Source organism: Bombina bombina, chromosome 5, assembly GCF_027579735.1.
Source record: "Bombina bombina isolate aBomBom1 chromosome 5, aBomBom1.pri, whole genome shotgun sequence".
In the NCBI taxonomy this organism is placed as follows: domain Eukaryota; kingdom Metazoa; phylum Chordata; class Amphibia; order Anura; family Bombinatoridae; genus Bombina; species Bombina bombina.
The window spans coordinates 455,708,158-455,726,653 of NC_069503.1; the positions used below are offsets into that span (position 1 = coordinate 455,708,158).

The following is an 18,496-nucleotide window of genomic DNA, read 5'->3' on the forward strand; positions in this document are numbered from 1 at the left end:
ACATGGGTACTTGCTAACAAAAGGTTGGGAAACACTGTTTCTGAATCATGGAGAAAAAAAAAAGTGGGTTTTATGTCCATTTAATGACTGTTAACTCTGGCATTGATATCCCAACTTTGTGTGGAATTTTACAATCCACAATATTCCAACACTTCTTTAGAGCATCCCATACAGTGTTCAGAGATGTTACAGCATTCTTTGGCATTTGCCTTCTCAAATGTTGCCATTCATTGTAGTTGAGGTTAATTGATTGTGGAGAGAATGCCATGCAACGTAGCGCTCCTTGGACATCAGGCATACCTAGCACAGCATCAGTGTGTGACTGTGCTGATGGGTACTTCTCTTCGGTCAAACTGTAGTTGATCTTGTGCAAGACACATATTCCAAATCTGAGCTAAGCATCCTGAAATTTTCCTGGCCTATATTTAATTGTGGCCTACCTAAATAAGGTTACACTAATTGAAAATGTAATCTCTATGCATGAAACATGTTTATGTCCAAATGTAATATTAACTACTGTATTCCCTTAAAGCTAATATGCCATGATTCTTTGTAACATCATCCCCTTGCAACTGTGACACCCCAAATAGACAAATTCTCTGTCTGAGATTAACTATTTTGGAGCATAATCAAAATGAGAATAAACTGAAAAAAGAGTGATGGACACACCATAGCATCCTATTGCATAAACCTCTCATATTGTGTGAGAGGGTTCAGTTCCCTGGTAAATTACATTTTGATCCTGTTGTTCATTTCACTTGTTTTTAGTTTAGTAAAAAAAAAAATCAAGATTAGATTGTTTTATTTAGTTATATTCTCTATACAACAAAAACAAGAAAAAGATCATGGGATGGTAATCTGTTGAGCTTTCTTATGAGTAGACGCTAGTTTCAGCTCTATTGGTAAATCAATACATGAAACACAATATGAATACAGCTGGAATATCAATTAGACAGTAGATTTTTACATACTTTCCAGCCATTAGGTCTACTGATAGAATATAAATTTTAAAAAGTAAAAACAAAGACATGGGGCCAGATTCTAAATTAGTGAATCACTGAAGTTATTACTCAAGTAAGATTCTGTATTTTATTGCTGAGAAAATTGATTTTGAATTGAAGTATTTACTGTATATTTGAATTTGTATTAATGTCATTCAGTAGCACAATTATAAATTTTGTTTACAAGCATAAAAGACACAGCAATAGTAATCGCCACTGACAGATACACAGAGGGATTTCCTGATATAAAAATCTAATGGTCTATCTCATTACAGCATTTTATATTTAAACCAATTTTACATTTGGCTAGATTACGAGTTTTGCGTTATGAGTGAAAAAGCCTCATAACGCTGCTTTTTCACTACCGCTACTATTACGAGTCTTGCAGGTATAGCTGTACTGCAAACTTTTTTGGACGTAACGCAACGTAACTACCACACCTTTCAAAAAGTCATTTTTCAATGGAACTTCCATAGCGCCGATATTACGAGTTTTGCCTGTGAGGCCAAAAAATGAGCGGTACAGCCTATACTGTCAAGATTCGTACCACCATCTAAAGTCAGTAGTTATGGGTTTTACGTTACAAATCTGTAGCTTAAAACTCATAACTAAAGTGTTAAAAAGTACACTAACACCCATAAACTACCTATTAACACCTAAACCGAGGCCCTCCTGCATCACAAACACTAAAATAAAAATTTTAACCCCTAATCTACCACTCTGGACATCGCCACCACTATAATAAACATATTAACCCCTAAACCGCCGCACTCCCACGTTGCAAACACAAGTTAAATATTATTAACCCCTAATCTGCCGCCCCCAATGTCACCGCCGCTACTATACTAAAGTTATTAACCTCTAAACCTAACCCTAAGTCTAACCCTAACACCCCTAACTTTAATATAATTAAAATAAATCTAAATAAAAATTACTAGCATTATTTAAAAAATTCCTATTTAAAACGAAATACCTGTAAAATAAACCCTAAGCTAGCTAGAATATAACTATCAGCCAATAGGATTGAGCTCGCAATCTATTGGCTGTTCCAATCAGCCAATAGAATGTGAGCTCAATCCTATTGGCTGATTGCTTCAGCCAATAGGATTGTTTCACCTTTAATTCCGATTGGCTGATAGAATTCTATCAGCCAATCGGAATTCAAGGGACGCCATCTTGGATGACGTCCCTTAAAGAAACCTTAATTCTTCAGTAGCCATCAACAGAAGAGGATGCTCCGCGCCAAATGTCTTGAAGATGGAGCTGCTCTGCGTCGGAAGGATGAAGATAGAAGATGCCGTCTGGATGAAGACTTCTGCCCACCTGGAGGACCACTTCTTGCCGCTTGGATGAAGACTTCTCCCAGCTTCGTTGAGGACTTCTGCCCGCTTGGATGGAGACATCTCCCGACTTGATGAGGACCTTCAAAAACTGTAAGTGGATCTTCGGGGTTAGTGTTAGGTTTTTTAAGGGTTTATTGGGTGGGTTTTATTTTTAGCTTAGGGTTTGGGCAAAGAAAAAGAGCTTAATGCCCTTTTAAGGGCAATGCCCATCCAAATACCCTTTTCAGGGCAATGGGGAGCTTAGGTTTTTTTAGATAGGATTTTATTTGGGGAATTTGGTTGTCTGGGTGGTGGGTTTTACTGTTGGGGGGTTGTTTGTAAAAATTTTTACAGGTAAAAGCTGATTTCTTTGGGGCAATGTCCCGCATTTGGGGGGGGGGACTTTTTTATTTTGATAGGGTTATTAGATTAGGTGTAATTAGTTTAAATATTTAATAATTTCTTTTTTATTTTGTGTAATTTAGTTAATTGTATTTAATTAATGTAATTGATTTAATTGTAGTGTAATGTTAGGTGTTAGTGTAAGACAGGTTAGGTTTTATTTTACAGGTAAATTTGTATTTATTTTAACTAGGTAGTTAGTAAATAGATAATAACTATTTACTAACTAGTCTACCTAGTTAAAATAAATACAAACTTAGCTGTGAAATAAAAATAAAACCTAAGATAGCTACAATGTAACTATTAGTTATATTGTAGCTAGGTTAGGTTTTAGTTTATAGGTAAGTATTTAGTTTTAAATATGAATAATTTAGGTATTAATTGTAATTTTTATTTAAATTTATTTTAATTATATTAAAGTTAGTGGTGTTAGGGTTAGGGTCATGTTAGGGTTAGACTTAGGGTTAGGTTTATGGGTTAATAACTTTAGTATAGTGGCGGTGATGTTGGGGGCGGAAGATTAGGGGTTAATAAATGTAATGTAGGTAGCGACGACATTGGGGCAGTGATTAGGGGTTAATAAGTGTAGGTAGGTGGGGGCGGCATATTAGGGGTTAATACATGTAGGTAGGTGGCGGCGACATTGGGGATGGCAGATTAGGGGTTAATAAGTGTAATGTAGGTGGCGGCGACATTGGGGGCGGTAGATTAGGGGGTAATAAGTAATGTAGGTGGCGGCGATGTCGGGAGCAGCAGATTAGGGGTTAATAACTGTAGACAGGCGTCAGTGATGGCAGGGGCAGCAGATTAGGAGTGTTTAGACTCGGGGTTTATGTTAGGGTGTTCAGTGTAAACATAACTTTTCTTTCCCCATAGGAATCAATGAGGCTGCTTTACGGAGCTTTACGCTCCTTTATTGCAGGTGTTAGACTTTTTTAGCCGGCTCTCCCCATTGATATCTATGGGGAAATCGTGCACAAGCACGTAAAACCAGCTCAAAGCAGCGCTGGTATTTGTGTGTGGTATGGAGCTCAATGCTGCCATATTGCCCGCTAACGCCGGGTTTTTGCAAACCTGTTATAGCAGTGCTATAGGGAGGTGAGCGGTGGAAATAACTTGCAAATTAGTACCGAGCCGCTCATAACGCAAAACTCGTAATCTGGCCATATGTGTTTAAATTCATCAAAAGGGTTATACATGTTGCATTTCTGGAATGCTTCCATTCTGCTCCAGGTGAGGATATAGACAGTGACTGGAGCATAACTGCTACAAGCTAAAGCTGTGTGCTGCTGCATCACAGAGCAGGAAAATCTGTGCATGAGTGGACTGAGCTGTCAGGCATTAGGACCTAGACTGAGTGTCCAGCACTTAAGGGAGCCCCAAGGGAGGGGCCCTGGCTTGCGCCTCATGCTCCCAGTCACAGTTTGTTAAATAAGCTAGCAAAGCAGTGACAGTTAGGCTACTCTAGCAGTTGTTACTGTGAGGGAGGCAGTGGCAGCAGGTAGGCAAAGGTATGGGACAGCTGCGCTAGTGTTTGTGAGCTGGGGGGGCAGATGAATAGGAGCTGGCACTAGCACTAAATAAGCTGGATGGGTAGAGTGGGTGCATGTCACTAAAGAGGGAACCCTGTGCATTGATAGGAGGTCTGTTCCTCTGGGACCCTGTAGTGTGGGATCTGGCCCTGGAAGGTGGCGGGGGCCCTGGGGGAGGGTCTGAGGCTGTGGGGGCCCTAGAGTATGGGGTCCCTGGTACTTGATGTTGGAGGCCCTGTCCCTAGAGGCTGGGGGCAAGGCAGGCAGAGGGGCATAAGAAGTGGGGTGGGGCATAGGGGGCAGATGAGCCTTCCCTAATTTTTGCCACCCCTGGATTTATGAACACTGTCCCTGCAGTTCTGCCCACCACCTGTTCCTGCTCTTCACTTTCACTGTGCTGCCATTGTGCTAGGCTCTCTAACATATCCACTAAAGTGTGCCCAAGGACTACATGTTATTTAGTCATGTAGGAGCCTGCGGTTAAGGGGTTATTATCATTTAATGTGGCCTAGCCCACACCTCCAGGTAACTGACAACCAAAGCACCATGCATGGCAGGCAGAGCACACATTGTGCCCTGCGTATAGTAAGTACACAGAAGCAGGGGAACCAGAGCAGAGGGCAGGAGAGCAGATTAATGGTTCTCCCGATCTCCCAGTCATATTAAGCATCAATATAAGTCAGCCCATTCTCGGCAACAATTTGCTATAGGCAGCCTAGAGTAGGGGTCCTAGATTCTTCTCTAGGTTGTCATCATTGGAATCTATCTTGCACTGCATTCCAGTGCTAATATGCATGCGTGTGTGCGTGCAGCAATTCTCCTTCACAATACCACATTATAACCTTAGTTCCAAAATGGTGCCACACATAATTAGATGGGGTTACATTGAATGTATTTAGTGTTTAATGTCCTTTCAAGAGGTGAAAGTCCTTAGTGTGTACTTAAGTATAGTATATTGTGCCTATCCCAATTATGCTCTTTAGAGAGATCGCCTAGATCAGTGCAGGAGTTCATGTATTTCTGGTTTCTAAATTACGTTAATCAAAGGAGATATCAAATATATCAAATATACCATATAGGATTTTCAAGGGCTGTTTACCTGGACTAATTTGACTGCTTTAGAATGCCTTTAACTAATATTCTATCCAAATCATTTGCACATTGGTACTTATAAGGACAGTAAAATCAAAATAAAACTTCCATGATTCAGATGCATGTAATTTTAAACAACTTTCCAATTTATTTCTATTGTTAAATTTGACTTGATCTCTTGGTATCCTTTCATAAAGAGTAAACCTAGGTAGACTTATAGGTGCTCAGGGCTGTTCAGGTGTCTTTATTACTCCTTGTAAGCAGTGTTTTTAACATTATTTGCAGCAGTGTTTTATACATTGTTGTAAACACTGCTGCCATAGATTACTAAAGATGCGTGCACAATCCTGGGCCCCTATGAGCCTTCCAAAGTATACTCTTCAACAAAGGATCCCGAGAACAAGCTACATTTGATAATAGGAGTATATTGGAAAGTTGTTTAAAACTACAAATACTACATAAACCTTGAAAATGTAATTCTGACTTTACTTATGCTATCACACATATATTAAAAATACTGAATTTAATATATAAATAAAATACAGCTTTACATTTATTCCATTCCTCAAGTTATTGAAAACTGTGTTAGAATACAAGTTGAAATCCACTACCTATTACATAGGTAAATACCCTAAATGGTATATATTTGCATTTGAATATCTATTAGACTGCTTCATAATTAGTGCAGAGTGAAACCTAATGTATGGAAGGCAATGTTTTTTGTTTTCTGTGTGTCACTCAAAGCAGTTTTAGAATAAACATTGCACCAGTTTACCAGCATAGACACAAGGGCTCTTTATATAAATCTGGACATAGTCATAAAACTAGCATTTGTTTAATTACCAGGAGTGGACAAAAATACATAATCTTAAGGAGTCTACCTAACTTTTTAAAGAACCCAAAGTGATGTTTTAGAACCCACAGTAAATAATAAAAACTTGAATATTTGGGATCGATATGCTTTTTTAAAACCTTATGAGACATACATATGTGTATAAAAATAGCAATATTTTACTGTTAGCTCATTTTAAAGGCAGTTTAATTTTGTCTTATTCATTTTGATAGAATTTAGATTTGCAGATTTCAATTTTGCCAAAAATTATGTCCAGTGTAATCTTCTTGTGGTATAAGCAGCCTGTGTCACAGAGGTTATGGGCCTTTATTAAGATTATCTAATATAGGCCTAGATTACAAGTGGTGCGCTATTGATAGTGCATGGTATGCGATTAATATTGTGGGCCTGTGCTAAGAATAGAGCACAATCTCCTATTAAAAGTCTATGGTAAAACAGAATTGCCAGTGCACCCTATACGTTCAATAGATAGTGTAGCCACACTAAAAATTGCTCAAATTACAAGTTGAGCAGTATGTGTTGTGCTCAAACAACGCTAAAAAAATAAGCGTGACTGAAAACCTGAAATAAAGTGTTATGGCTACAAAAAAGTAAAAAGAAACACGTAAATAAATATATACACACGCATTTGATGCAAAATATCTGTTTATCATTGTAATAAACAAATGTTTGAAAATGATATGGCAAGTTGTTGCACTGGAAAGGGCCCAAATGTGCATATATTCGTATGTGTATAAGAATATACATACACACGCACACATTTTGGCCCTTCACAGTCAAAATCATATCACTGTAAAACAATGTGAACGCCACTTTTTTTTTTTTTTAAATAGCTTGAACTTCACTGATTATTTTTTGACAGAGAGAGAGACAGAGAGATGTATGTGCACTCCCACTAACAGTATCAACACATGCAAGGATGCTAAGAGAAAGCCACAGAACACTGGTCTTATCAGGTGTTACAAACGTTTATTCCTTAGTGACGTTTCGAGGTGTTCACCCCTTCATCAGACCAACCTGATAAGACCAGTGAGTGCTTTGTGTGTGTATGTATATATGTATGTATGTATGTATATATATATATATATATACACACACACACATACACACACACACACACACATACATACATACACACACACTGTATATCCATATATGTATAGCTCTGTTGCTCAAAATGTACGTTTATAGATATATAGATATGAAACCCAAACAAATTATTTTGTGATTCAGACAGAGCATACAATTTTAAAAAATGTTTTCCAATTTACTTCTATTATCACATGTTCTTCATTCCCAGGATATTCTGTGTCTGAGATATCTAGTTGGTATCTGCAACGCTATATGGCAGGAAATAGTGCTGCCCTCTACAGCTCTTGCAAATTGATAAAATTCTCAAAGCAATGATGCTCTGATAATAGGTGTAAGTTTGAAACCTTTTTAAAATGACATGTTCTATCTGAATCATGCGATTCATGTCCCTTTAATGGGTGGTACCCACCCTGCCATGTGAGTAATTTAATTAATGATCCTATTTAATATTTAACACTGTAAAGAAAAATGAACTGTTAAAAAAAACAAAAACATATAGAGCTAATTATTTAAAGTATAAGATTAATCTCCAAGTTAGTGTGCTCCTTGCTTACATGAACATTAGTGTTTCATGTTTATGATGCAAATATAACTATGTGTTACTTAGAGCCTTTTAGAAATATAAGCCACCTAATGCAAGTGAACTTGCTCTGCTGTAAAGCAGACTGTCAGGTGTATTTTGCACCTAGGTGACAGGATCAGGAGGACATGTTCAAACAACTCACAAAAAGGCCATCTGGCAGGTGTGAGATTCACTAAAAACAAAACAATACATGAGCACAATAAAACCACAATATGTACACATAACATTCCAAATAATAAAAAAAAAATATATAGAAAATGTAATCACAGATTACGTTGTGAGAGAATTGAACCAGTCACAAAGCAGCATTTCCAACACTGTGTTAAGTGGAATTTGGGAGTAACATTCTGTGTGATTAGAGGTTCCAGAAGAAAAATACAGCACAGAGAGCATGAAGGCAGTAACTGTAGTTATACAGTCTCGGGGTGCAATTTTAGTATGTTGGAAGGAACTGTGTGGTTCTGGTTATGAGCAGTGTATGTTTAACTAAATTGGGCATATGTGGTCCTAAATAGATGTTATGGATTCTACTGAAACTATTTTGGTCAAGTCCTTGTGACAGCACTTTTGAAACTTTAGTGGAAAAGTTAAAAAAATGTGTTAGAGTATGTCATTTTAACTAGCAACCCAGCAATGCTATGTGTTTAGCCCCAACAAATGGGCTAAATACATAGGTAAAGTACTGCTTGGGAGCTGTAGAGAAACGCTGGTCCTGAGTGGAAACTGCTGCTGATTCAATCAGCACTGGTAGTCGCATGGTCTAGCTGTGCCACTACTGCTGGTTATGAGCAGCACTTTAACTACAAAAGGGTTAAACACATAGTTAAAATGCTGCCTGGAAGCCATAGAGCGATGCTGGTCCTTAGTGGAAACTGCCGCTGACCCAATCAGCAGTGGCTGTTGCATGACCCAGCTGTGCCACTACTGCTGCTGATTGGGTAACTGGCAGAGCTCTTCTGGTCACAAGCAATACTTTAACTACAAAGGTTCAAACCACTGCACTGCAGGAAGGCTACTGTACAACTTTTTACACTATAATGGCCCTTTGATTTTGGGGAGCAGTGGTATGCAATATGATAATTACATTTCAATTCCAACACAATTATAAATGGTATAAACACAGTGCTGTATGTTGTAAATACATTTGATAAAGACTCCTGCTTCCCTTACAACAGAACAGTTATTTAAAAAAAAAATAGAATGATAAAGATCACATTTTCTAAATGGAAATAAAAGTCATTTATACACTGATGCATTTAAACAGACACTGAGAATCACTTATGGGATAGTGTTTGCTATAGCTCGCAGCTATATGCCTACCTGCAGCCTCTTGTCCTTGTAGTACGTTTTTCAGCTTGCTGGCTGTCACATTGGTGCAGACTCCCCTGCCCTCCAGTAATGTCTGCAGGGGCTTGAGCTCGCCAGGTCTTGCTTGACAACTAAGTCCAGAGCCGCACTTTTCACTGTACACCCCACATTGGCTGCCCTGCGGCAGGGCACAAGTCATACAACAACCACAGAGTGGTTCCCGTACTTGTTCAGGACAATCTGAAGGCAGGGGTTTGCATTGCTCCATAGCTTTGGTGTCACACGTTTCACACCGGACCACTGGACCCACAGCCAGGGCCAGTTGGCACCACAAGCCTAATGCCACTGTACACAGCACGTACAACCTGCAGACCATGGCAGCAAGTGCACAAGTAGAAGACTCGCACTCTTTAGTGTCACTAATGTACACAAACTTGGAAGCACTGTCAGGTACACAGTGTAAAGCTAAAGTTTTTTTAGTGTAAAGCTAAAAGTTTCTTCAGTTGAAAACTTACTGCATGTTAAAATTTCAATAACTACCTTTAGGTGGTAACTAACTAAATCATTCTACAGAAACACAGTAATTAACACTAATTTGTGTGGGGTAACCTGGGACACACACACCTCCTCCCTTTATAAACTCTGATGAACTTTCAGCAAACTATTGCATCAACTAATATCTTATTATCCCCCTTCCCAGCTATGTTAGTAAGCACTGTCTTGTGTGCCTGAAAAGAGTGGGGGATTCCTCACTTGCAAAACAAAACTGCACAGGCTACAAACACGCCTGTTATACTCAACAAGTCAGTGCTCAGATTTATAAACCTCTCTTCTCTGTACAAAGTTCTAAGGCAGTGCTAGAGAAAAATAATAGTCCATATTTCAATAAATAAAAAAGAAAATCACATGTGAAGTCAAACAAATAAAGGCTAAGAACTCCAGTAAAAGCAAATAAATAATTGAATAAAAGTAACTTTTAGTGAGAGAAAAAAAGAAACCCTGTAAATGTTTTCTTTCAGTTGCTTCTGCTCTAAAAGTCCTTTCCCCATCTGTTCTCTCATTCAACTTCTGGCTATATACAGCGTCTGTTGGAGGAACGCCCAGGAATATGCATGCTGAATAACTTTCAGGAAGGTAACAGAGAGGGAGATGTGTGAATACAGGTTACGGTTTAATAGAAGAGGAGGAGAAGGGGAGTCTGCTTCTGATTTGTGTTCATGTGCACTTCTGAGAACACCCATTGACGGGGAAAAAAACTGCTTGCCTTTTGTTTCAAGGGAAAAAAAATAATTTGGCAAAGTTGCAGCTACCATTTTTTTTTAAAAAAAGATAGACTTTTGTTCCTAGTGGAATTTCAAACCATGCTTAAATAATAATAATAATAATAATAATAATAATAATAATAATAATAATAAAAAAAGATGAATGCATGTGTCATACTTATTCATGGAATGGTGGCACACAGGAATAGTTATGTAGTATAAATGACAGGAGGCTGTCACCTGAAAGTTAAAGGGACAGTATAGTAAAAATGAAACTTTCAGGATTCAGATAGGGCATGCAATTGTAAACAACTTTCCAATTTACTTTTATCATTAAATTTGCTCTGTTCCCTTAGTGGTATTTTTGAAAAGCTAAACCTAGGTAGGCTCAAACTGATTTCTGAACTGTTGAAAACCGCCTCCTAGCTCAGAGCATTTTGAAAGTTTTTCACAGTTAGACAGTACTAGTTCATGTGTGTCATTAAAGATAACATTGTGCTCACTCCCGTGGCATTATTTAGGAGTCTGCACTGGTTGGCTAAACTGCATGTCTGTCAAAAGCACTGAGATAAGGGGGCAGTCTGCAGAGGCTTAAATACAAGGTAATCACAGATTTAAAAATTATATTAATATAAACATGTTGGTTATGCAAAACTGGGGAATGGGTAATAAAGGGATTATCTATCTTTTTAAACAATAAAAATTCTGGTGTAGACTATCCCTTTAATTATTCAGTCACTCCAGTATTAGAACAAACTACGTGCAGCAGACATAAGGCAAATTTAGAGTCACCCAATAGAATTGAATATAGTGACTAGCATGAATTTTTCCAAACGGCTCTCCAAAAGAGTTAAAAATCAGATGTTTTTACTTCAGATTAATAAATAAAAAGGCAAATAGTTTTTAAATTATAACTATCATTCCTATAATTAGTATTACTTTTAAAGGCTATGGAGTAGTATCTCCAGTAAAAATATATTTGGGGGGACTTCACAAATTCCCACCTGAAAGGGTGGGGTCGGATGTGTCTCCTGTGGACGCGGTGCGTGACATGGGGCGGGAGCTCCGATAGTTTGCACTTTGCAACACTATTTGGCTGCGGGCAGCCATCATGGGGGTTGGGGTGAGCTACTGTTTTCCGTGTCGATGAAACTACTATGTAGAATTGGAGGATGCTGATAGTTAGATAGGGAAACTGAACCCAATTTCTTTTTTTGTGATTCAGATAGAGCATGCAATTTTAAGCAACTTTCTAATTTACTCCTATTATCAAATTTTCTTCGTTCTCTTGCTATCTTTATTTGAAAAATAAGGCATCTAAGCTATTTTTTTGGTTCAGTCCATGGACAGCACTTGTTTATTGGTGGGTGAATTTATCCACCAATCAGCAAGAACAACCCAGGTTGTTCACAAAAAATGGGCAGGCATCTAAACTTACATTCTTGCTTTTCAAATAAAGATACCAAGAGAATGAAGACAATTTGATAATAGAAGTAAATTAGAAATTTGCTTAAAATTGCATGCTCTATCTGATTCACAAAAGAAAAAAAATTGGGTTCAGTGTCCCTTTAATTAAGGACCTTCGCATTGTTTTTTACAAATAATTTGAGACTGGCAATCAGAATACGCGGTTTTTAAAGTGATAGTCAAAATTAGTCAAAATTTAAACTTTCATAATTCATATAGAGCATGCAACTTTCCTATTATCACATTTTCTTAAAGGGACAGTATACACTCATTTTCACATAACTGCATGTAATAGACACTACTATAAAGAATAAGATGCACAGATACTGATATAAAAATCCAGTATAAAATGGTTTAAAAATGTACTTACAAGCTTTCAGTTTAGCGCTGTTGAAAAGGCAGTTGGAAAGCCCACTGCAAGTGGGAAATAAGACTCTCCCCCTCCCCCTTCTTTTGCATATAAAAAGACCCTTTACACAAACAGGAGCAAGCTGGAGAAGGTAGCTGACTGTATTCAAATAAAACTTTGGGGCTTGGTTAGGAGTCTGAAAATCAGAGCAATGTTATTTATAAATAAGCAAAATTATACATTTAAAAAAAACAAAAAAAAAAACTTTATGGGCTAAATAAATAGATCATCTAGAAAAGATTTATGCAAAGAAAAAATGAGTGTATAATGGCCCTTTAATTCTCTTGGTATCTTTTTAAAAAAAAGCAAGAATGTAAGCTTAGGAGCCCATTTTTGGTTTAGCACCTGTGTAGTGCTTGCTGATTGGTGGTTACATTTAGACACCAATCAGCAAGCGCTACCCAGGTGCTAAACAAAAAATGGGCTGGCTCTTAAGCTTTACATTCCTGCTTTTTCAAATAAAGATACCAAGAGAATGACGAAAAAATAATAATAGGAGTAAATTATAAAGTTGCTTAAAATTGCCTGCTCTATCCGAATCATGAAATTTTAATTTTGACTAGACTAACCCTTAAGTATAAAATGTAATTCCATATGAAGGTCATTTGGGCTTAATCTCTAGTTACAATAGCTAAACAATATATTAACGCTTTTGTGGTACAGTTTAAAAACAGTGGGAAAAAAATAGATGTAAGGCAGCCTCATCGATCCCTCTTTTCAGCGGTACACCCACATCTAAAAGAAAAAGCCAGAGAGCGATGGCTCTTAAAGGACCAGTCAACACATTAGATTTGCATAATCAACAAATGCAAGATAACAAAACAATGCAATAGCACTTAGTCTGAACTTCAAATGAGTAGTAAATTTTTTTATAACAAATTTCAAATGTATGTATATTTCAACTCCCCTTGTACCATGTGATAGCAATCAGCCAATCACAAATGCATATACGTATAGTCTGTGAATTCTTGCACATGCTCAGTTGGATCTGGTGACTCAAAAAGTGTACATATAAAAGGCTGTGCACATTTTTTTTAATGGAAGTAAATTGGAAAGTTGTTTAAAATTACATGCTGTATCTGAATCATGAACATTTAATTTAACCTGAGTGTCCCTTTAATTACTTTTTCCTTAAAGGGACTCTCAAGTCAAAATAAACTTTTATGATTCAGAGAGAGCATGCAATTTTAAGACCCTTTCCAATTTGCTTCCATTATTAAATTTTGCAATTTGTTTTATTTTTATATTTACACTTTCTTACACTTACTAGTCTGTGATTGGCTGATGTCTGTCATATGATACACGGGGCTAGAAAATGGGAGAAAAAAATACATTTGCCAGAAAAAAATCTACTGCTTATTTCAAATTCAGAGTGTTTTTGCATTGACTGTTTATTATGCACATGTTAATTAAGCAATTTTACTGCATTTAGTGGCCATTTAATCAAAAACATCAGTTAATAGAAAAATGAAAGAAAAAAAAAACAGGACACCTTGATTTCATGTGTAAAGCTAACTTACAACTCCAAAATACCATATTAATATTTTGGCAACCAAAAAGCCTATCAAATGGTATTTAATACAAATATAATAAAATATATACAGATTCATGACCCTGCATTATAGGCCTGGTAATGACTGTGTCTCCAGTATCCCAATAAGTTATGCTTAGGGTTGCTACTCAACCAGTATTTTTTAGGCATTAACTGTATTTTTAATGAGGCATGAAACCCCACATTTTTCTTTCATGATTCAGAAAGAGAATACAAATCTAAACAACTTTCCCATTTACTTCTATTATCTAATTTGCTTCATTCTTTAGATATCCCTTGTTGAAGAAATAGCAATGCAGATGGGTAAGCCAATCACACAAGGCATTTATGTGCAGCCACCAATCAGCAGCTACTGAGCCTATCTAGATATGTTTTTCAACAGAGGATATCAAGAGAATAAAGCAAATTAGATAAGTAAATTGGAAAGTTGTTTAAAATTGCATGCTCTTTCTTAATCATGAAAGACAAAATTTGGGTTTCATGTCCCTTTAAGGTTCAGATCAATGTAAATAATAAGAATTCTAAAGGTTCTGTTATGGTGAAACTAATGTGTGTTTGGCTATATAAGTATTTGCACATTTATACTAATTAGAATTAAAGGAAAAAAAAAATTCTCCATTTTTGCATATCTTCTTGGTATGAATATAGTAATTTATAATAACCAATAATGAAAAATATTACAGTCATAGAATATTATCAAATTACAAGAAAATGTGTTACTGCAGCAAAAATTTACAGATTATTGTCCTAAACTTTAATTGATCAACATATCGATATATTTAGTTTCCCAATTGTTTTAAACATTGTACAGTACTGCATTTAACAATGTTATTGTTTTTATCATCATATGCCGTGTTTCATGCGGTGTATATATGTTTATTAATAGATCTCCTTTTAAAGATTTTTTTTCCCTACAACGTCCATGTTCTAGTTTTTTTTCGCAGTACATAAGTTCTTGGAATAACATTTAAGATCTCAGTTTGCAAGAGAACTATTTTATTTCCGATATAGTGAATTCTATATTTTTTTTTCTTGATCAGTTTCCCAGTTCTGAACATTTCTGAGAAAATAAGTATATTAAAAAAATACATTGTACATTAACACTACAGCAAAGACCAACACAAACCTTGATTTTGCAATCATATGCATTACAAAAACAGACCAATAGGGGTCGCTTTTTGACTAGGTTTTCTCATATTTTAGGAAGATAATGACTAAATTCAATTCATGCTACAAAGACGGTATTGATCAAGCACTGCATACTGAGTGTATTTTGTTCACACTATTGCAGGAAAGTGGCTAAAAAAGGGGTCAGAAAACACTTGGGATTATTTTGCAGTGTAAAGCTTTTTCATTTTAAATCCTAAATAACCCCCAAAACAACACATTGGACAGCACAATGGAATAGCGTCTATATCATTCCATCACAATTCCTATGCATTCTTGTGTTAGGAAGGAATTAGACAACTATGACAGGTGCTATGTGCTAAACACAATTATATTTAGATATATAAAAATGATTAAATAAATAAAATCTTAAAAAAAAGTATTGGACCAATCTGCAACATTTAAAAAATATCTTGAACAGGCTAGGATTTAAAAAGGATTTTTAGAAACGACAGAAGTTTGACGGAAAGAGATGAAAAAGAACATATTTGAACATATTTAATTTCATTATTAGATGAGGTTCTATGAGTTTCTAGAGATAAACTCTTTAAAGGGACTGTATACACCATGAGATTTTAATGTAAAAAGTTTAGTTATGCATAGTAAAACTACTTTGCAATAAGCATTCATTATTTATTTTGCCCCCCTTTCTGGAATTTAAATATTTAAAAAAAAAATAATAATAATCTATACTATAATTGCGTTTGTAATGTCCGTCGCCGTCAGCAGTTGCACACGCATCCTCAATGGAATGTTGGCAGCGTGAGGCAGCCAAAAGAATTCACCTGGATGCAGCAAAGCTGCATCCAGGTGGATTCAGAAAATGACCACCCTGTCATTTTCGGAATCCACCGGGATGCAGAGTAGACAAACGGAGCATTACAAAAAAAAAAAAAAAACACTGCCCGCACCAAGTATAACAAAAAAAAACTAACCTCCCACACGACGTATTAACACCTACACCGCAAACCCACACATCACAAAATAATAAAGTAATTAATCCCTTAACCGTCAATCACCCACATCATAATAAACCTAATTACCCTATTAACCCCTAAAGCGCAAAACCCGACATCGCAATAAACCTAATTACTCTATTAACCCCTAAACCGCAAAACCCCCACATCGCAATAAACCTAATTACTTTTAACCCCTAAACCACAAAACCCCCACATCGCAATAAACCTAATTAATCTATTAACCCCTAAACCGAAAACCCCCCACAATGGCAATAAACCTAATTAACCTATTAAACCCCTAACCCAACACCCCGTAAAAATAAAAAAGGCTAACATAATAGAAAAAAAAACTAATTACCAAAGTTAAAAAAATTAAACCTAATCCCTATGAAAATAAAAAGCCCCCACAAACAAAAACACCCCCTAATCTAAGAATAAACTACCAATAGCTCTTAAAAGGGCATTTTGTAGGGCATTGCCCTAAGTTTAACAGCTCTTTTAAGAATTAAACATACTAAGAACCCCTAACAGTAAAACCCACCACCCACCAAACCCCCCAAAATAAAAAACCTAACACTAAAAAAACCAAAACTATCCATTGCCCTGAAAAGGGCATTTGTATGGGCAGTGCTCTTAAAAGGGCTCTTCAGCTTTTTTGCTGCCCATCCCTAATCTAAAAAAATAAATAAAATTAAAAGACCTAACACTAAAGCCCAGATACTCACGGGTCCTGAAGTCCAGCAGAGAAGGTCCTCTTCCATGTGGTGAAGTCTTCTTCCAAGCGGGGACCTCTTCTTTCACCATCCTATTGGCTGATTTGAATTCAAGGGACGCCACAGCAGCGATCGAAAGAAGAGGATCCTCCACGCTTATTTTTTTTTTTTAGATTAGGAATGGGCAGCAAAATAGCTGAATGCCCATACAAATGCCCTTTTCAGGGCAATGGATAGGTTTTTTAGTGTTAGGTTTTTTATTTTGAGGGGTTTGGTGGGTTTTACTGGCAGGGTGTCTTAGTATGTTTAATTCCTAAAATAGCTGTTAAACTTAGGGCAATGCCCTACATAAAGGCCCTTTTAAGGGCTATTGGTAGTTTACTCTTAGATTAGGGGGTGTTTTTATTTTGGGGGGCTTTTTATTTTCATAGGGATTAGGTTTAATTTTTTAAACTTTGGTAATTTAGTTTTTTAATTTTCTGTAATATTAGATATTTTTATTTTCTGTAATTTTAGCTTAATTTAAATTTAGGTTTATTTTTTTAATTTTGGAGGGTTTAGATTTAAGGGACACTGAAATCCAAAGTTTTTATTTCATGATTCAGATAGAGCATGCAATTTTAAGCAACTTTCTAATTTACTCCTATTATCAATTTTTCTTCGTTCTCTTGCTATCTTTATTTGAAAAAGAAGGCATCTATTCTTTTTTTTTGGTTCAGCCTTTGGACAGCACTTTTTTATTGGTGGATGAATTTATCCACCAATCAGCAAGGACAACCCAGGTTGTTCACCAAAAATGGGCCGGCATCTAAACTTACATTCTTGCATTTCAAATAAAGATTCCAAGAGAATAAAGAAAATTTGATAATAGAAATAAATCACGAAAGAAAAAAATTGGGTTCAGTGTCGCTTTAGGTTTATTTTTAATTTTTTTATTTATTTTTTTACATTAGGGATGGGCAGCAAAAGGACTGAATGCCCTTTTAAGAGCACTGCCCATACAAATGCCCTTTTCAGGGCAATGGATAGTTTAGGTTTTTTAGTGTTAGGTTTATTTATTTTGGGAGGTTTGGTGGGTTTGTGGGTTTTACTGTTAGTGGGGACTTTGAATTTTTGGTAACTGCAAAAGAGCTGTTTAACTTAGGGCAATGCCATACAAAACGCCATTTTAAGGGCTATTGGTAGTATAGCATTAGATTAGGGGGTGTTTTTATTTGGGGGGGGGGGGCTTTTTATTTTCATAGGGATTAGGTTTAATTTTTTTAATTTTGATAATTTGTTTATTTTTTTCTGTAGTTCTATTATTTTATTTTTTTATTAACAACACATATACTGCCCTCTGGGCAGGCTTAACAATTAGTAATAATAATAATAAAAAAATAAATGTGGACTTCTTATTTTCTTGCACACTGCAGATTTCTCAATGCTAACCCTGCTGCACAACTGTCCCTAATTGTCTTTGTCTTATAACAACTGCAAAACTTAATTCTAACATTATGACCTTTATGAAAGCGAACGTGTAAGGCAGGTGGTGTGTGGTGCTTGTCTGTTGAAAAACAATTGCACTAGGTTTTGTGGAGGGAGAAATAGTAAATAGAGAGTACCCTACCACCTTACCTAAAATTGGCCCTGTGCCTCTGGATATTTGTAGGAAATAAGTTATTGTTAATGTGATGTCATAGCTATACATTTTATTACAAGACCAGAGACTCATCTTTTGTGTAATACTGCTCAGGACAGCATCTGAAAGCAACAACAATACAGTATGCAATACACTTAGAA

The 18,496-nt window shown here is 36.3% G+C and overlaps 1 protein-coding gene across 1 annotated transcript in view; it reads right to left on the reverse strand.

Moving 5' to 3' along the window:
* The window catches only part of IGFBP3 (insulin like growth factor binding protein 3), a 50,144-nt gene extending 39,926 nt beyond the window's left edge, over positions 1-10,218 (reverse strand). Inside the window, exon 1 of the mRNA XM_053713034.1 lies at positions 9,198-10,218. Within this exon, the coding sequence (XP_053569009.1) occupies positions 9,198-9,561 (364 nt within the window). The 5' untranslated portion in view covers positions 9,562-10,218. The remainder of the gene's footprint in view (positions 1-9,197) is intronic.
* Between the last annotated feature and the right edge of the window lie 8,278 nt (positions 10,219-18,496).